At 59.0% G+C, this 16,517-nt stretch overlaps 6 protein-coding genes across 6 annotated transcripts; 2 read left to right on the plus strand and 4 right to left on the minus strand.

Annotated features, from left to right (window-relative positions):
* Window positions 1–1,459: 1,459 nt before the first annotated feature.
* On the minus strand, window positions 1,460–2,282 carry PUNSTDRAFT_139790 (uncharacterized protein; the record flags this gene model as incomplete). Its single annotated transcript, XM_007377995.1, has 2 exons — window positions 1,460–1,635; window positions 1,693–2,282. The coding sequence occupies 2 exons, from the start codon at window positions 2,280–2,282 to the stop codon at window positions 1,608–1,610; spliced, it is 618 nt and encodes a 205-aa protein (XP_007378057.1). The 3' UTR covers window positions 1,460–1,607.
* Window positions 2,283–3,429: 1,147 nt separating this feature from the next.
* Window positions 3,430–3,827, plus strand: PUNSTDRAFT_128825 (Acylphosphatase; the record flags this gene model as incomplete). Its single annotated transcript, XM_007377996.1, has 2 exons — window positions 3,430–3,596; window positions 3,698–3,827. The coding sequence occupies 2 exons, from the start codon at window positions 3,430–3,432 to the stop codon at window positions 3,825–3,827; spliced, it is 297 nt and encodes a 98-aa protein (XP_007378058.1).
* A 195-nt stretch (window positions 3,828–4,022) lies between these two features.
* Window positions 4,023–5,025, minus strand: PUNSTDRAFT_58324 (TRAPP complex subunit trs33; the record flags this gene model as incomplete). Its single annotated transcript, XM_007377997.1, has 5 exons — window positions 4,023–4,057; window positions 4,129–4,225; window positions 4,299–4,391; window positions 4,463–4,580; window positions 4,667–5,025. 5 exons carry the CDS (start codon window positions 5,023–5,025, stop codon window positions 4,023–4,025), a joined length of 702 nt encoding a protein of 233 aa, XP_007378059.1.
* Window positions 5,026–5,284: 259 nt separating this feature from the next.
* On the plus strand, window positions 5,285–11,281 carry PUNSTDRAFT_56352 (uncharacterized protein; the record flags this gene model as incomplete). The annotated part of the gene is made up of 6 exons (XM_007377998.1): window positions 5,285–5,718; window positions 5,854–6,854; window positions 6,915–7,805; window positions 7,894–10,900; window positions 10,959–11,087; window positions 11,146–11,281. 6 exons carry the CDS (start codon window positions 5,285–5,287, stop codon window positions 11,279–11,281), a joined length of 5,598 nt encoding a protein of 1,865 aa, XP_007378060.1.
* A 115-nt stretch (window positions 11,282–11,396) lies between these two features.
* On the minus strand, window positions 11,397–13,723 carry PUNSTDRAFT_57115 (uncharacterized protein; the record flags this gene model as incomplete). The annotated part of the gene is made up of 13 exons (XM_007377999.1): window positions 11,397–11,495; window positions 11,560–11,720; window positions 11,783–11,900; window positions 11,960–12,008; window positions 12,092–12,240; window positions 12,296–12,484; window positions 12,544–12,693; window positions 12,762–12,941; window positions 13,012–13,182; window positions 13,239–13,286; window positions 13,336–13,373; window positions 13,422–13,494; window positions 13,586–13,723. 13 exons carry the CDS (start codon window positions 13,721–13,723, stop codon window positions 11,397–11,399), a joined length of 1,563 nt encoding a protein of 520 aa, XP_007378061.1.
* A 296-nt stretch (window positions 13,724–14,019) lies between these two features.
* Window positions 14,020–15,154, minus strand: PUNSTDRAFT_117058 (uncharacterized protein). The gene is made up of 4 exons (XM_007378000.1): window positions 15,019–15,154; window positions 14,732–14,966; window positions 14,326–14,681; window positions 14,020–14,267 (listed from the first exon to the last, which is right to left on the minus strand). The coding sequence occupies exons 1-4, from the start codon at window positions 15,126–15,128 to the stop codon at window positions 14,156–14,158; spliced, it is 813 nt and encodes a 270-aa protein (XP_007378062.1). The 5' UTR covers window positions 15,129–15,154; the 3' UTR covers window positions 14,020–14,155.
* Between the last annotated feature and the right edge of the window lie 1,363 nt (window positions 15,155–16,517).

Below are 16,517 nucleotides of genomic sequence, written 5' to 3' on the forward strand. Positions count from 1 at the left end.
TTTTGGAAGGGTTGCTATTTTATGTATCCTGTAGGACGAGGAACATACTCGTAGTGATGTCGATCCGTTATGGAGAAACCCTCAGCGTCGCATTGAGGCAAGTGACGTGGCGTTCCAGCGGAGCTCAAAGTTGACATTCAAACACAGATCGTGTTCAAGAGAAGCGACTCATGCAGATGTTCGCAATATGTCCTGCCGTCGATACCTCCGAAGTAGTATCCCGATCAGGCAGAGGCGAGGAAGATAGTTTCATCCAACTGAGTGTGTACCAGAGGGCACAGATCGTTCTCCGCTCGCTGCTCGGACCTCCATTTGCCCGCCATCTTCGTTCGTGCCTCCAATACACTCCGTTACCGTTGTAATTTCGTACACACAGATCGCATGCACCGTGTGCCATACCCTGATTAAATGGCGGTCGTGTTCATTATTGTCACGCCCTCTGTCACACAAGAAGGCGTTCAAATCACCGCGTCTCAAGTGCAACAACGCATTCACCCCGCGCCCCGCGCAGCGAATAGATGACCTTTCGGTCTTGGCGTGGACGTCTTCGTTGTCGAGGAGCACATTGCACTGATACCCCAGAAATGATCTGACCGTTGTCATACGCCACTCAGCCATGGACCGCCAAGTAGGAAGGAGACGGATACGGGCGCATAGCACCGGGGAGCGATAACATGGGCTCTCACGGCGGAAATGATAGAAGCTATGACTGGAAATGAGGGTTAGCGGGACGCGTAGCCCTTATCGGCGGCGAGGGGTGTGTGTGCCCATGCACACTAAGTATACCATTGATCAGCCTAGGGGTGATCCGCCGCTCGCTGAGACAAGCACAGCTGAGGAGATAACCCGGGTCGCGATCGCCGTGGACGCTCGAATTCTGTTCATTTGAGCTTGTTCGCTCGAAACATCGTCGCAAATGCTGAGTTGGCGTGGTTCGCGGATCCGACAGCAAACGGAGCAATGATCCAATGTACCATGTTCGTCGGTGTTCGTTTATTGCGATAAGCACCGGCGGAATGGCGTCTAAGATTGAGCATCAGCTATGAGTCACAGCAAGGACTAAAGTTGACCGGTCATAGAAAATGACAGAGAGCGAAATAAAGGCAGGGTTGCGAAACCGGATCGAAGGAAGCGGAAATAATAATAAATATTGTCGCTGGCTGAGCTTCTTAGGAAGCTGTTCCCTAATCACCAAAGGAGACTGATTTAGTGAGTGACCTCGTCTTTGCATTGTGGTATGTATCACTGACAAGATCGCAGGAACCCTTACCTGGCATGATGATTGCCGTGTAATCCATTTCGTGCATGCAATGCAGCGGAGTAATATTTATCATGATGCGTCACTGGGCAAGCCACCCCTGCGAAACATCTAGATCTTACAAGGCAGATCGATGTACAGATCCACTCGAATTCGCATGTGCATACAATCGCTTCCTATATCCTTTTTACTAGGTTATGGTGGACCTTGTATTCTAGTAAATTCGAACAGTGCACGGTTTCCCAACGTTCTTATAGCTTGCAGACAGATTATGGCTCTACGCAAATCTCGAACTCCATCACAGTGGACGTTTTTGACCATGTGGAGGTCGCGCATGTCTTTGATTTTTTCATCTTTGCAATCTGTTCCGGCACATGCTGGTCATTTAGGTAGTCAGCAGGGTAATGCCCGCATCAACTGTACCACAAACTCACAGATTTATCCGTTGAATCAAGTTTGCGGATAACCCGTTCCTGCGGGCTGACTCCACCAGGTACCGCAGGAACTGGCTATCGCCTGTCTTGCACCGCGGAAGCTCTCTTGGGGAAGCGCCGGGTCTATCGACTATCCATACGCGCGTATATTCGCCGAGGATGAGCACGATGAGGAAACCATTGACCATGGTACGGTCGGCTAGATACCGAGCGTAGTCCTCCCGATGCAGCTTCCCGCCATCTGCGTCGCTCTCCCGGCGCTTCAAGTCGAACAGTGCGACAGGGCGATCGCGATGAGCGCCGCCCGGCGTGCGTGCAAAGATGCGCTGCTTGATGACGTAGTCTGGGTGTGCCGTGCCGTGCTGACGGTGCCCGCGCGCTGGGGACGGTGCCGGGTCAGTCAAGTAGGAATAGCGCCATTGGTGGGTGTGGAGCAAGAGCTGCGTCAGGCAGTATCCTAGCGAGGAGATCTTGCGTTGAGGACGGATGGCTACGGCTCGGATGTTGTTGATAAGGTTGCCGACTCGTTGTTCGAGGATGACGACTTCGGCAGCGGCCAAGGCCGTGTTGGCGGGGGTGACGGCGGACATGGCGACCGCAGACGAGGAGCCAGACAGCGAAAGGTTGAGATAAGACCGTGACCATATCAGCACATCACAATCACAAGTAGTCACGTAACGAGAATAAAAAAGCTGTTCCAATTACCACTCTTGAGCCAATTGGAAGGTCATTGAGACTGTGCATTTCCCGATGAACATTATAAAGTACACTCATAAAAACATGTTGATGTAGTTTAACTAGGATTAGTTGCTCCAGCTGTGATGAATACCGGTTTGCTCATAGTAGGTAAAGGTGCACGTAGACCTGTAACGAGTAAAAAAGCTGTCCCAACTCCCACTCTTGAGCGGTCAATGAAACTGTACATTGTTAAGTTAGCTCAAGTTGTGACGAATCCCGGTTCATACCGTCGAAGAAAAAGAGAATCAATAAATATTGAGACCCGTAGGTCTACCACTCCGGGAAAGCGTGTCATCCTTGTGCAGGGGCCATGCTAATCTTCTCTGTATCGTTCCAATTTTATCGTATGTCACCCCGAAGGGGACATCAGCCCTTGCAAGAGGCGGAGGATGCGAGTAGACCAGATTTGCAACTGGTATATACTACGATCTTTGACATAGATCTCGAGCAGCGTGTATTATGCTCCACAGTATCTCACGCATAGACAGTGTCTGGCTTAGGCTCGGTATGCTCATTGCCGACTTTTCATTCTGTCGTTGTTTCCTGAGTACCTTCAAGACGACCGTAGGTGGGCTCTGTCGATTGTTGCAACGAATAGCAGGGGCGGGGTATGGCGTGCGGTGCCTCCCGAAGGCCATCAAGCGTGGAGGCGAGACAAAGAAAAATACTAACCTGAGCGTGGGAGATACCACGATTTCAGAAAATACCAGCTGCAAATCTGGTCTAGTGAGGGAGAGCGAATTGTGTGCGTTTCGCGGGTTGGCGCATCAGTAAGACGAAGGTCTGACGTCATCGCCATCCCTCTCCGGGCCAAAGGACCAAGGACACACACCTCCCGGAGTAATTTTTTTTAAATTTACTGCTTGTCTTTTTTGCATGCGACCGAGTGTACGATTATATTCTGCGGTTATGAGACGGATCGAGTTTCAGGTGCGCGTATATATATACTACAAGCACCGGTTCGGCAGTTAGAGTCTCTCTGAGATATGTACTGAGCGGATGTGGGGGACGTGGAAACAGGTCCGGGGCGTGGTCCAGGGCGTCAACTTCCGCCGCTGGACGGCCAAGCAGGCGGGCGCGCTCGGGCTGGTGGGGTGGGTGCGAAACACGCCGGACGGGCACGTCGAGGGCGCGGCGGTGGGGAAAGACGAGAGCGTCGAGAAGTTGTAGGTTTTTTTTTATGCGTTTGAGATCTTCCTCTTCCTCTTCCTCTTCGAGCTGACTGGGGATATGTGGGGGTGTGTGGTGTGGTATGTGTGTATGCCAGTAAGACGTTGTTGTGGGAAGGCCCGAGCGTCGCGAACGTGTCGGCGGTGGAGATCGTGAAGGAGCATGAGGTCGGGGAGGAGGAGGAGGGGAGCGCGACGTTCACGAAGTTTGAGATTAGACGGTGGTGAGTTTTTTTCATCCGCGCGAGACAGGTTCTGGACGCTCATGTACGTTTTGCCGCCAGATCGGAACGCATGCATCCATCATGATAGAGCGAAGATGGGAACAAACAGTGTATATTACCACCGAAGATGGCGCATATCAGTACAGGATATATCTTGTGGACCACCGTATAACTATGCGGTCGACGCAATGCGAACTTCTCAAGTTCCTTTCGGGAGCTTCACCTGGAACGTGCCTGGCGCCGACGATAAGTATCAGTAAACGTTGTATACGCGTATGCCTTTGAGAGAGAGAAGAGGGACGCACACGATGGCATGCTGTTGATTTCTGGCGTCACGGTGACGTTGGCGAAGCCCATGCGGGTGAGGGCGCCGCGGATGATGCCCGCCGGGAGCGCGACATACTGTCGTTAATACGAATCAGCGCAGTTCGTTGGGTGAACGAGGAGCGGAGAGAGAGGGAGAGAGCACACGCACCAGTCTCGCTCGTCGTAGAGCATCGGGTCGGCCTTCCCACGACGAGAGACGAGAGATGGGCTTGAACGCGTTGTCCTGTAAGACGTACACGCCCTAGAAAACGCGATGGCGGTGGTCAGTCACGTCGGTATATGGGGCATATACGCGGGGAAGATATGGCGCACGCGGTGGTTCGTCCGCAGATTGTCGACCTGCTTGTCCCAGCAGGCGATCCAGACGTCCTTGCATATGAACTTGACCGAGTCGAGCGTGTCCGCGAACAGCCCGCGATCGCGACACAACCTGTAGTTTTCGTTTTTTATTTATTTCACGAGGGCGACCTTGTGTCCGTCAACGACAATCTCCCGCCGTGGCCAGCCCGGACGCACCGTTCTGCGAGATTGGCGCCGACGTGCGCCCCGATGCTCTCCAGCCGCACCCGCACCTCTTCCTCGTCCTCGTCGAGCGGCGCCTTCCCCGCGGTGACGGCGCTCGCGAGCGTGCTCCCCGCGCTCTCCCTCTCCCTCTCTCGTTCCCGTTCCCGTTCTTTCTTGAGCAGCGGCGCGGGCGGCGGAGGCGGCGGGACGAGCCCGGCGTCGACCATCTCACGCTCGATCTCGCGGGCGCGCGCGACGGCGACGCCCGCGGACGCGCGCAGCGCCGCGACGGTCTCGATGAGGAAGTAGTCCATCGCGGCGCCGTCCATGAGGCGCGGCGGCGCGTCGGCGAGCGGGCCCGTGCTGGTCATGGCTAGGTCGGGTGTTCGTGGCGAGCGTGGATGACGAATCGGCGCGGTGATGGTATAAGCCAGAGAGAGTGAGAGAGAGAGAGAGACGGCGGCGTCGACGGGTGGCTCTCCCACTGACCACGACCTCGCCTCCGTCGTCCCTCGCGCCCCCGCCGTCTACGACCGGCACGGCGACGGATCCCGGTGTCTGTGTCTGAGAGAGCAAAGCCGACCGTGCGCGGTCCTTGTCGACCCTATCACGAGCCCGAGGCCGAGCCCCATGTCCGGCCTCTCCTCCTTCCTCCCCTCCCGCCTCCTCGGCGCCGGCTCCCGCTCTGCCGCCGCCGCCGCCGCCGCCTCCGCCTCCTCGTCTTCCTCGACATCCACGCCAGCGACGGCGGCGACGCCGACAACGCCGGGCGAGACGCCGCTCGACGCGCTCCGGTTCGCGATGGAGACGATGCCCGGCGCGCGCAAGCACTTCTTCCTGCCCTCGACCCGCGCCGAGATCCTCGCCGCGCTCTACGACGCGCTCTGGGGCCCGTACGCGCATCTCTTCCTCCCCAACTCGAACAGCAGCCTCCCGATGCACGCCCTCTTGAGCGACGTCCAGGCCAAGCTCCGCTTCGGCGGCGCGGGCGACGGCGAGGCCGCCGTCCCCGGTCGCCCGTGCGGTCATATCTTCAAGAAGGGCCAGAGCTGCTTTCGCTGCAAGTGAGTAGTTCCTCCCTTTCCTTCCTTTTGTGTACCCTGCCCTTCCGATCTCGCCTGCGTGGCTCTCGCACCCTTTGTCTCTTAGTCTCTCAGACTCTTTGTAGCAGATCGCTGACCGACGTCGACGTCCCGCAGGGAATGCGCGCTGGACGACAGCTGCGTGATGTGCTCCAAGTGCTTCCACGCGACGGATCACAGCGGGCACAACATCTCCTTCTTCGTCGCCCAGCAGTCCGGCGGATCCTGCGACTGCGGCGACACCGAGGCCTGGCGCCATCCCATCAACTGCCCGCACCATCCACCCCTCCCACCCGACGCCGGCGGCCCCTCGACCTCCACCCTCGCGAGCATGCTCGCCTCCAAACCCGCCGGCGCCCCCAAGTCCGTCTGGGCCGCCGACGTCCCCCCGGTATCCAACTACCCCCTCCGCGCGTCCGTCCCCGCCGAACTGCACACCGCCATGTCGCGCACGATCGGCTACGCCCTCGACTTCGTCCTCGACACGCTCGACGTCTCCCCGGACGAAGTCGGCCCCCCCGCGTCCGAGGCCGACCTCCGCCTGCAGCCGACCTCCGACCCGCTCACCAAGGACGTCTACTGCGTCGTCCTCTGGAACGACGACAAGCACTCCTTCGACGAGGTCATCCAGCTCGCGATCGACACCACCGGCCGCCCGCGCGCCGAGGCGGCCGAGATCGCGCGCCGCGTCGACGAGCTCGGGCGCGACGTGCTCGAGTGCGGGAACAACGTCCCGCGCCTGCTCGAGACCGCGCGCACGTTCGCCCAGGTCGATCTCGGCGTCACCGTCCGGCGCGCGCACGACACCTTCCGCGAGCAGATGGCGGCCGTCATCGTCGAGTGGCTCCTCGACCTCACCCGCGCCCGCGTCGGCACGGACACGCTGATGCTCCGCGAGATCATCGCCGCCGAGCTGCTCTCGCCCCGCCGCCGCCGCGACGCGGCCGAGAAGCTCAGGGAGCACTCGAAGCTCATCCCGGACGACGACGGCGAGGGCACGGCGAGGATCGATTGGCTGTTCCTCTATCACGCCAAGCTTTGGAAGCGGCCCAGGTTGTCCCTGAAGGAGATGTACGCGAGCATCCTCAGCATCAGTCCGGACCACAAGATGGCCATCGGTGCGTACTCCTCGATTCCCCCGTTCGGGCGGTGTATTGACGGCATGCATTCCGTTTCAGCCGTGCGATTCGGGAATATATACCCCCGCATCATCGACGCGTACCTCCTCATCGACCGCGAGGCGGAGACCTCCATCAAGTACTTCGCCTTGCAACTCTTCACCGTGCCCTCCGTCGCCGCGCACCTCGTGCAACACCATCAGCTCGCCACCCGCATCCTCTCCATCGTCAGCGCCTTCTTCACCAACCAAATCGCCGACAAACGCGTCCTTTCCTCGTCGTCCGCCTCCGCCGCCGGCGCCGGGCCCAGCGCGGCCTCGCTCGACGTCGACGCCTTTCCCTTCAAATCCAAGCGCTTCATGCCCGTCTTCTCCGACCTGCGCTGCCTGTGCCACAACGCGCCCGTCCAGCGGCTGATCGCGAGCACCCCGGCCTACCTCGCCCACTTTGCGCGCACCTGCCAGCTCTTCATGTGCGTCAACCCGAACAAGCGCGCGGCGGCGTCCCACGTCGAGTACGAGACGGACGCGTGGATCAGCGTCTTCAACGTCACCCTCTCCCTCTCGCGCGTCATCAAGGTCTACGGCGAGGCCTTCGCGCACGGCACCGCCGCCCAGCTCCTCGGCGCGGTCGAGACGGTGCTGCACTACATCATGCTCGGCTGCACGCTCTCGCCCGACCGACAGGACCGGACCCGGTTCGCGCCCGTCGCGTTCCACGACGTCGAGTTTGGGCGCGGGACGTACCATATATGCGAGTTCGACGTGCTCGAGGGCTGGGTCAGCTTTCACCACTCGCTGCATTGGCTCCTGGCGGAGCTGTTCAAGCACGTGCATCTCCTCGGCGAGGAGCGCTTCGCGCGCGAGCTGGGGTACGCGAGCATCGGGACGGCGCTCGCGCAGAGCCATAGCCAGCGTTCGCTCCTCACGGTCGTGGACTTTCCCCTCCGAGGTGAGCGGGTTTTTGATATAGTTCATATTAAATATAAAGAGCGAGATGGCGATCCGTGGATGCTGACGAACTGCTCGTGCTTTTCCAGTTCTCGCGATGGTCGCCCAAATACGCGTCGGGCTCTGGGTCCGGAACGGGTTCGCGATCCGCGGCCAGCTCCTCCACTATCGCGACTTTATGCTCCGCGAGCTGTGCTACGACCAGGACATCTACGTGCTCCAAACGGCGCTCATCCTCATCGACCCGGACGTCGTCCTCGTCAGCGTCCTCGACCGTTTCCAGCTCCTCAATTACTTTTCCGGCATCACGTTGCACGAGGCGTACGAGGAGGCGCAGCTGAGCGGGATGGTCGAGGAGGCGCTGTACGTGATCGTCACGATCCTGACCGAGGGCGCGAACGCGAAGGGGCTCTCGCTCCCGGACGCGATCCGGCGCGAGGTCGTGCACGCGCTCGCCGTCGGCCCGTGCACGTTCACGGACCTCGTCAAGCGCGTCGCGGAGCGGATGGTGGACGACGTCGCGTTCGAGCACGTCCTCCGCGAGGTCGCGCACTTCCGACCGCCCGAGTCGAACCTCGACGCGGGCACGTACGAGCTCCGGCCCGAGTGCTTCGACGAGGTCGACCCGTTCTTTTACCACTACACGCGCAACAAGCGCGAGGAGGTCGAGGCCATCCTCCGCGCCCGGATCAAGAAGCGGACGGGGGAGGAGGACCCGGTGCTCGTGCCGCGCCCGACGGGGATGCCCGCGTCCGGCCCGTTCGCGCGCCTGCCGCTCGTGTTCGAGTCGCCGGTGATGCTCCAGATCGCGTTCTTCGCGGTCGACAACGTGCTGGCGTCGACGCAGGCGAACGGGAGCACGCCGCCGTCGGCGGAGGCGATCCTCGACCAGACGCTGCACCTCGTCATGGTCGCCCTCGTCGAGCGCGGCGCGTCGTTCGCCCGCTTGGCGGCCGAGACGGCGTTCGCGGGCGGGAGGACGGTCGTCGACGCCGTGTGCGCGCTCGAGGCGCACGACAAGTACAAGACGTATAAGGCGCGCGCGGGGTGGATCTTGGACCGGCTGGCGGAGCACGTGCGCGAGGCGGTCGCGAGCCGGCGGAAGGCGCCGGACGGGGAGGACAAGGCGAAGAAGGACGGGGAGGACGCGAAGAAGCGGGCGGCGAAGGCGCGGCAGGAGGCGATCATGCGCCAGATGAAGGCGCAGCAGGCGAGCTTTGCGGACAACTTTGAGGACGTGGACGACGAGGACGACGAGATGGCGGACGCGGCGGGCGCGGGCGCGGAGGAGGCCGTCTCGTTCGGGACGTGCATCGTGTGCCAGGAGGACCTGAACACGGCGTCGAAGGCGTTCGGCGCGCTCGGGATGCTGCAGCCGAGCAGGGTCGTGAGGCGCCAGGCGTCGGGCAGCGCGGCGGCGTTCAACGAGGTCCTCGCCATGCCCCATTCGCTCGATCGCGCGGCGCAGCATCCTCAGCGTACCGTGTTCCCTCCGCCCGAGAACGAGATACAAAGCTCGAAGCCGGCCTCGAACAACACGTTCGAGGGCTACCCTTCGCACAGCACGCGCTTCGGCCTTCACGCCTCGGTGTGCAGTCACATGATGCACCTCGATTGCTTCAACGTCTATAGCTTGTCGATGCGTCAACGCCATCGCAGCCAGGCGACGCGGAACCACCCCGAAAGCCTGGCGCGCAAGGAGTACATCTGCCCGCTCTGCAAGAGCCTCGGCAACGTGATGCTTCCCATCTCCGTCCCTTCGAACGCGGCGCTGAGCACGGTCCCGTTCACGGACTGGATCCGGGCGTCCGGCATCAGCATCCTCAAGTCCAAGCCGGACCCGCTCATGGAGTCGCTGCAGTTCAAGATGGGCACGGGCGAGTTCGTGTTCTGGAGCGCGCAGGACCCGGGGTACATCACCGCGTTGAGGAACGCGGACAAGGTTGAGAGCATGGAGCTGCATAAGATCGTAGACACGGTCATGGCGACCGCGAAAGTCTTATCATCGCAAACAAGGCATCTACGCGATCGGCCGGAGCCGGAACAGGGGGAACGCGGTGCGGGCCTTTACCTCCCAGAGGACCTTGTCGGATACACGATCGCATCGATGGAAGTGATGCAGCGCGGCACTGGTGCTCCCGGGACCCTCATCGCCGACAACCTTACGGAGCCGCAGACGAAGATGATCCGCGGCTTGGTATCCTGTCTGACCAAGCTGGCCGCCCTCCAGTTCAAGGGCAGACCCGACGAGGGGCGCGAAGCCGTCCGCCATGCCGTCATCAAGAGATTGCTGCCCGAATGGAGCAGAGCGACCCACGCCGCCTTCGCCTACCCTCTCATCCTGCGAGACCCGTTCACGCTCCTGGTGGAGAGTGCGGCCGTCGCGCCGGAAATGCTCCGGCACATCCTCACGCTCACGTACTACGCTTGTCTGGCCAAGGCGGTCATCGGCATCGTTCAGCTGCTTCAGCATAGAAACCGGAACTGGCACCATTCGGCGGTGCAGCAACGACAGCACGAGGGCATATTCGGGGACCTCCGGATGTTCTTCATGTCCGTCGTCCGTCATTCGCCAATGTTCGAAGGTTCGCTGGCTCTTGTATTCCGAGTTATGGGCGAGCCCCAGATGGAGAAGCTCCTGTACGCCTTCACGCTACCTTTCTTGCGCAAGGCCGCCATTCTCTGCCGCGCGATGCTCCCGAACGCGTTCCCGACCCCGGCCTTCGACGGTGACGAACCCTCGGAGTATGCCCGGCTCCTATCGATGCTCGGCATCCCTCCCCTGTCCGACCTGCCGAATCAAGACGCGTTGCAGAACGCTCTATCCGGATGGTGCGCGCACTACGGCCACATGCACGGGACGTCTTCCGGCATGGTCGCGGTTTACTTCGATTACCCTGCCGTCTACCGGATAGCGAAGCTGCCCCTCGTGCTGGACAACCTCTTCGAGGACAAGGCTCTCTCGTGTTCTCGCTGCAACACGGCTCCCTCGGACGCTGCGATATGTCTCATCTGCGGCACGGTCGTTTGCATGCAAAGCCACTGCTGCATCGACCAAGAAGCGGGGAGGGGCGAATGCAACATGCATACCCGAGAGTGCGTATCTTTCATGTGATTAATAGCTGGCTCCGCTAACGACGCATTTTTGGCGCAGGTGCGGCGGGGCAGTCGGCATATATTTCTGCGTGAAACGATGCTCGCTCCTATATCTTTACGCGGGCAATGGGACCTTTGTCGCTTCGCCTTACCTCGACGTCCACGGAGAGGTCGATATGTCCATGAGGTGAGGCTGCTTCGTACTCAATATCTCAGCTGTTCAGTTTCTCATGAAGTATACTCAGGCGAGGCCGGAGACAGTTCCTGCATCACGCCCGATGGGAAGAAATACGGAAGCTATGGCTCAGCCACGGCATCCCGACGCTTGTCGCTCGGAAACTCGAGAGCACGGTCGACAACGGAGGTTGGGAGACGCTCTGATTCACCAGATCATATATTTTCTGCATAGCTGGATTCACACCTCACGATGTAGTTGTATCGACGTAGCAAGCACGCATTGTATCACCAGGCTTAATACACTAGATGTCCCCCCCAATTAGACCCCTCGTTCCGGAAAGGCCGGAGCGCTCATCAACCGGTGGATGCTCCGCTCTCGGCCCAGCACACGGAATATATCGGGAACGCTAGGACCCGTCTGGAAGAGCGATATGGTGAGCGAACATGCTTACATCAGATGGGATGATGAGCGACGGATTTACCTTGACACCGCTCAATGCGTATCGGATGGTAGTCATGTAGGTTTTCGACTTGATTTTCGCGGCTTGGCATTCCTCGTGCAAGAGGAGATTGAAATCGACTTTCTCCCAGTCGTCGACGGCGACGGCCGTCAACGTTGAGATGGCAGATTGTCGAGATGACTCTGGATCAGGAGGACGTTAGTTCTGTTTGCGAAGATAAATCTCGTTGAGAGGGTGACAGTACGGTAGTCGTCCGATGATACGCCCTTCAGCATGCCCCGAGCCTCTGAGGAGGTGAAGTCGGGATCCTCGAAGAAGAATGCCCCATGTGCAGGGAGGGCGTTGAGATTCGTCAGCCGGCTCTGCGGTGGACCATGTTCGTCATCGCGCCATCATGGAAGGGGAAGGGTTTCAGATGTACCTCGAGCGCCAGAATGACCTTCTTGATGTATGCTTGCGATGTGTATGGGCTACACGCCGCGATTGCTATCAGCCTTCAATCCGTGTGCGCGCACAGAGGAGGGAGCGTTCCAAAACGTGCCTGGAGGGAAACGTGTCTTTGATGAGGCCGTGCGCTCGTCCCGCCAGCTCATCGAGCCCATCGGGCGTGTTCCATCGGCGCGCGAGGTGCTGCTTGTTCAGTATCTCGAGCTTGGCGGGATCCAGCACCGTACGTCGATGCGTCAGCGCCTTGAGATCGAACTGGGCGCAAGAAAATGGTGAAATTCGGTGCACATCGGAAGAGGTAGACGCGTACATCTCTGATCATGTCCGACATGGTGAGAACGGTCGTGCTCGATGGAGCGGTCTTAAACGCCGACCACGTCGACCGGAAGAGACCATGAGATGCATGGCCAGAGGGTGACGAAGCTGGATGGTCGTGCTGAACACCCCATCCGGCCAGGGCGAGCCAGTTTAAGACAGCTTCCGGCTCCCACCCTCGTTTCTACAGGCGACCCATCCGTCAGGACAGATGCCGAGACCAGGGATAGAGCGGAGACCGACCATGAAATCTGCGACGTGGACGTCCCCTTTGCGTTTCGACATTTTCGTCCCGTCCGGGTTGAGCAAGAGCGGCAGATGCGCGAACTCTGGTGGATGCAAGCCGAGGCATGCGTACAGGTCTAGATGAAGTGGTAAAGAAGGCAGCCATTCCTACGGCATCGACTATGGCCGTCAGTGTCGGTCTCGTAACGCAGAGCGCAAGATGGAGGGGGGCGTACCTCGCCGCGCAGGACGTGCGTGATGCCCATTGAATGGTCATCGACCACGGATGCGAGGTGGTAGGTGGGGAAGAGGTCCGTTTTGAGGAGAACAGGGTCCGTGGGGAGCGAGGCGTGCGCGTCGCGTACGTTTCCGAAGATGAGATCTGGAGGGGTAGACCGATGGGGAAGGTTGCTGTCCTATGTCGATCCCACTCACGTCAGGCTTTTTTGCACGCGTGAAAGCAAGGAGAGGATTATGTGGGCTCACGTTGAGGCGCACTATATGCTTTTCTCCCGCGCGTACGCGACGCGCTACTTCTTCTTCCGTCAAGTTGAGACAGGCCTTGTCGTATGTCGCGTTGGAGCCTACGCGCGCGAGTGATTCGCGGGTGGCAGCAAGACGGTCAGGGGAGCAGAAGCAGCGATAGGCGTGTCCTGACTGGGTCAACGTTCGTATGAACAAATGAATGAAGTATAGAGCATGATGCCGCGCACCTCGATGAGCTTCTTGGCGTGAGTGTGATAAAGGTCGAGACGCTCCGACTGGTAGTGGTTAGCATGGGCACTGAATGTTTTGAACTATAGGACTGACTTGAAAGTAAGGGGCATGTGGACCGCCCTTCTCCGGACCTGAGGGGACGACTGAGCACAGGAATCGCGGTTGTTGGAGGTACTCACCGTAGTCGTACTCCAGCCCTGCCCAGTTCAGCGCCTCCCTAATGCCATCCACCGACCCTGGTACAGCTCTGGTCTGAGCGAAATTGGTCCAGCGGTAAACCGCAACGCGAAGACCATACAGTCAGCTAATGCATCCGTACACTGTCAAGCATCGCAAGACTCACAGCATCTGTATCCTCTATACGCAAGATCCATTTCCCTCCGAGCTTTCGCGCGTAAAGGTGATTGAAGAGCGCCGTGCGCAGCCCTCCAAGGTGAAGCGCGCCAGTCGGCGACGGTGCAAAACGGAGCAGCGTCGTCATCGGCTACCTATTTTCTGTGCCTACAAAGGGTTCAAATGTTCAACCAATGGTCCAGGATGTGTCGGACTATGTCGAAGAGACTGGACGTCGAGCGCCAGATGCAATATGTAAGCAAGAGCTGGTTGAGACTCGGGAGGCAAGACGCGACGTCGCGTCCGCTCCAATCGGACATGGATTTGTGGAGGCCTCCCCCAGCCTCAGGCTTGTACAATGCAAATTCACCTAATACGTGTACCTTCGGAATTATACTCAATATGCAATGGTCCACGACATAATATATTGGCAAGATAGTCTCCATTTTCCAGCAGGCAGCCAACTTGTGATCCAGAAACTCGATTGTAATGACATCAAGTCGTGCATGCAACGTGAACATATTCGTCAAGTATACATACCCACCGGATCCGAGGAGGATCAAGACGAGCTGGCAAACACCTAGTCATCCCATTCAAAACCGCACGTACATGCGATGAATGCGCCTTTCGCGCACGAAACGGCGATACGTCGCTTCTGCTCAGGGCGGAGAGCGTGCACAAGCTTGGTGGTCCTGCAAGGGCATGTCGATAAGAAGTACGCATCGAGAAGATTTGAATATTCCTCCCGACCTCGTGACCCAGTAAATCGCAGCATCCGCAGATGTCGACGCCAGGACGTGCAACCCCGTTTCCTCGTTCTTGATGTCGTTCGTGCAGGCTGTCTCGACCGGACGTAGATCTTCCGAAAGGGTCAAGAGAACGCCGTCGTTCTCGTCCTCGCTGTCCAGTTGACGGAAGAGACCGATATGCTCGCGCCTTCGTCCAAACGGTAGGACGATGGGGTGGTACCCCTTGTCCATCACACTGAGTGGAACCCAGCGCAGGTGCTCACGACCGCGGAACGGGGCGACGAGACGCGCGTACGAAGTCTCTTTCTGGTAGTGCCGGAACGTGGGGTACGGATGACGGTAATGGTCATCGTACGCCTGAACGTCGATCAGCATCGCTATGATGGCCATATGATGATCATACGTGCCTTGGCATCATCATCGCCATCCGTGAGGGAGCCGAAGACGATTCCCGTGCATCGGAGCTCCGCGATGTTATCATGTACTTCCTTGGACAGCCATTCATGCAATACCTCGGGGACATTTCTTGAGGATGCAGCTCCAGCATCCTCCAGCCGCGAAGCCAGAGCGGAGCGAACACGCTTCTCCCATGCCGGCGCTACAAACTCGACGTCCCTCATTGTCGTTGCGGTAAAAGGCGACCTGGACCTGACGTTAGCTTCGTAGAATCTGAGAGTATCTAAGCTGCACTCGCGATAGAAGAGAAGACACCGCGTCTTCGCATATCGCCGCCAGAGCTCGTGGTGGGATCTCCCGCCTGATCCCGCCCCTGTTGATCCATCGCTCGATATCCAAAGAGGTCATCGCACGCTCTCTGAACGATGCTTCGCAAGGACCAGCCAACGGGTGGTCCTCCCATATCTCGAGGAGGCGCGCAGCGGGATCCGATGCATCCACCAGGTCCATCAGCTGGCCGAGTTCCAGGTGATCCCTGAGGGAGTTGAGCTCCTCGCGCAGCGGCGGCGCTGGATGCCACAGGATGTTGCGGCGGAAGCATGTTTGGATGCTCTGCGCCGCGGATTGGACCGCACCTCCGCCTTCGCACAGTTCAGGGTGCTGGACCCTGTGGGGTCCAAGTTACAAAAGACGTTTTTCATCCTCGTACCATGCCCTACCTGAAGCATAACAGGGGACGTAGGAGGATCTCGAGCGTATCGGGACGGGCGGTCCAGAACCAGGCCCCGTAGAGCGACACGAGGAAGTCGGTCAAAGCGGACTGCAGCGTGGGATCCGTACATTCGCCGAGGCATCGCCACCAGCTCTGGAGAACGTCGAACGTGAGTTCGTCGACCATGCTGGATTTGAACCAGATCGAACTCCAGGTGACGAAGAAGCGTCTCAGGCGAGTGATGGCTAATATCTGCACGTCCGGGTGACTGTGAGTATGAGGAGTCAGCCACGAGCGATCGAGGAACGAATAGCAAGGGCTCACCTGGTGAGTGCTATGAGACGGGAAGATACGTGGTTCAAATCGTCCATTCGCTCGTGGAACCGCTTCTCATCCCGGGTATGATGGAGTCCCTTGCCGAACATGGTGACGCAAACGTCGAGGGAGTCGAACTCTTTGAGCTGATTGAGGACCTCGCCTTGGGTCAGGCATGCGAGAGCCCGACGAGAAGGTCGAGCAAGCAGGGTGCTCTCGTATCCGGGCTCGAGGTGCAATAGAAGTCTCAGTTGTAACAGCGACGGTACTGCTTCTAAAGCAATGAAGAGTTCTTGAAACGCAACGTGAAATGCGATCAGCGCAGTGATGTAGTGGATAGCAATAGCCCGAGACGACATATTGCTTCCGCTGGATAGGATATCGCCAGTCAACCGCGTAGAGCATACACAAGAAGGGCGAAACTCACTTCAGGAGGAGAACAAGCCTCTGACAAGCTCTACGGACAGATTTCCGCGCGATCAGCGCCTTGGCCGTTCGATCTCTGCACATGGGACACATAAGCGAGGCGGACTCAGAGATCCACTCCAGCATGTCGTTCAGGCTCCCGTGGTTCGGTATCCCCGCGAGCGCATCGCCGACCGCATCCTTGTGCCTACAAGACGACGATTGAATGGGGAGGGTACCAATTCTGGCACATTGCCGAAGAGCGCGCGATACCGTTGCCTGCGGTCCGTATCCTAGACGGTTCGCGAGCGATATCAGGATTTGGTCCAAGCGGAGGCCGCAGGAGGTGAGGAGGCGGCTGAGCG

The sequence above is a fragment of the Punctularia strigosozonata genome (genome assembly GCF_000264995.1).
Source record: "Punctularia strigosozonata HHB-11173 SS5 unplaced genomic scaffold PUNSTscaffold_1, whole genome shotgun sequence".
Classification (NCBI taxonomy): Eukaryota; Fungi; Basidiomycota; class Agaricomycetes; order Corticiales; family Punctulariaceae; genus Punctularia; species Punctularia strigosozonata.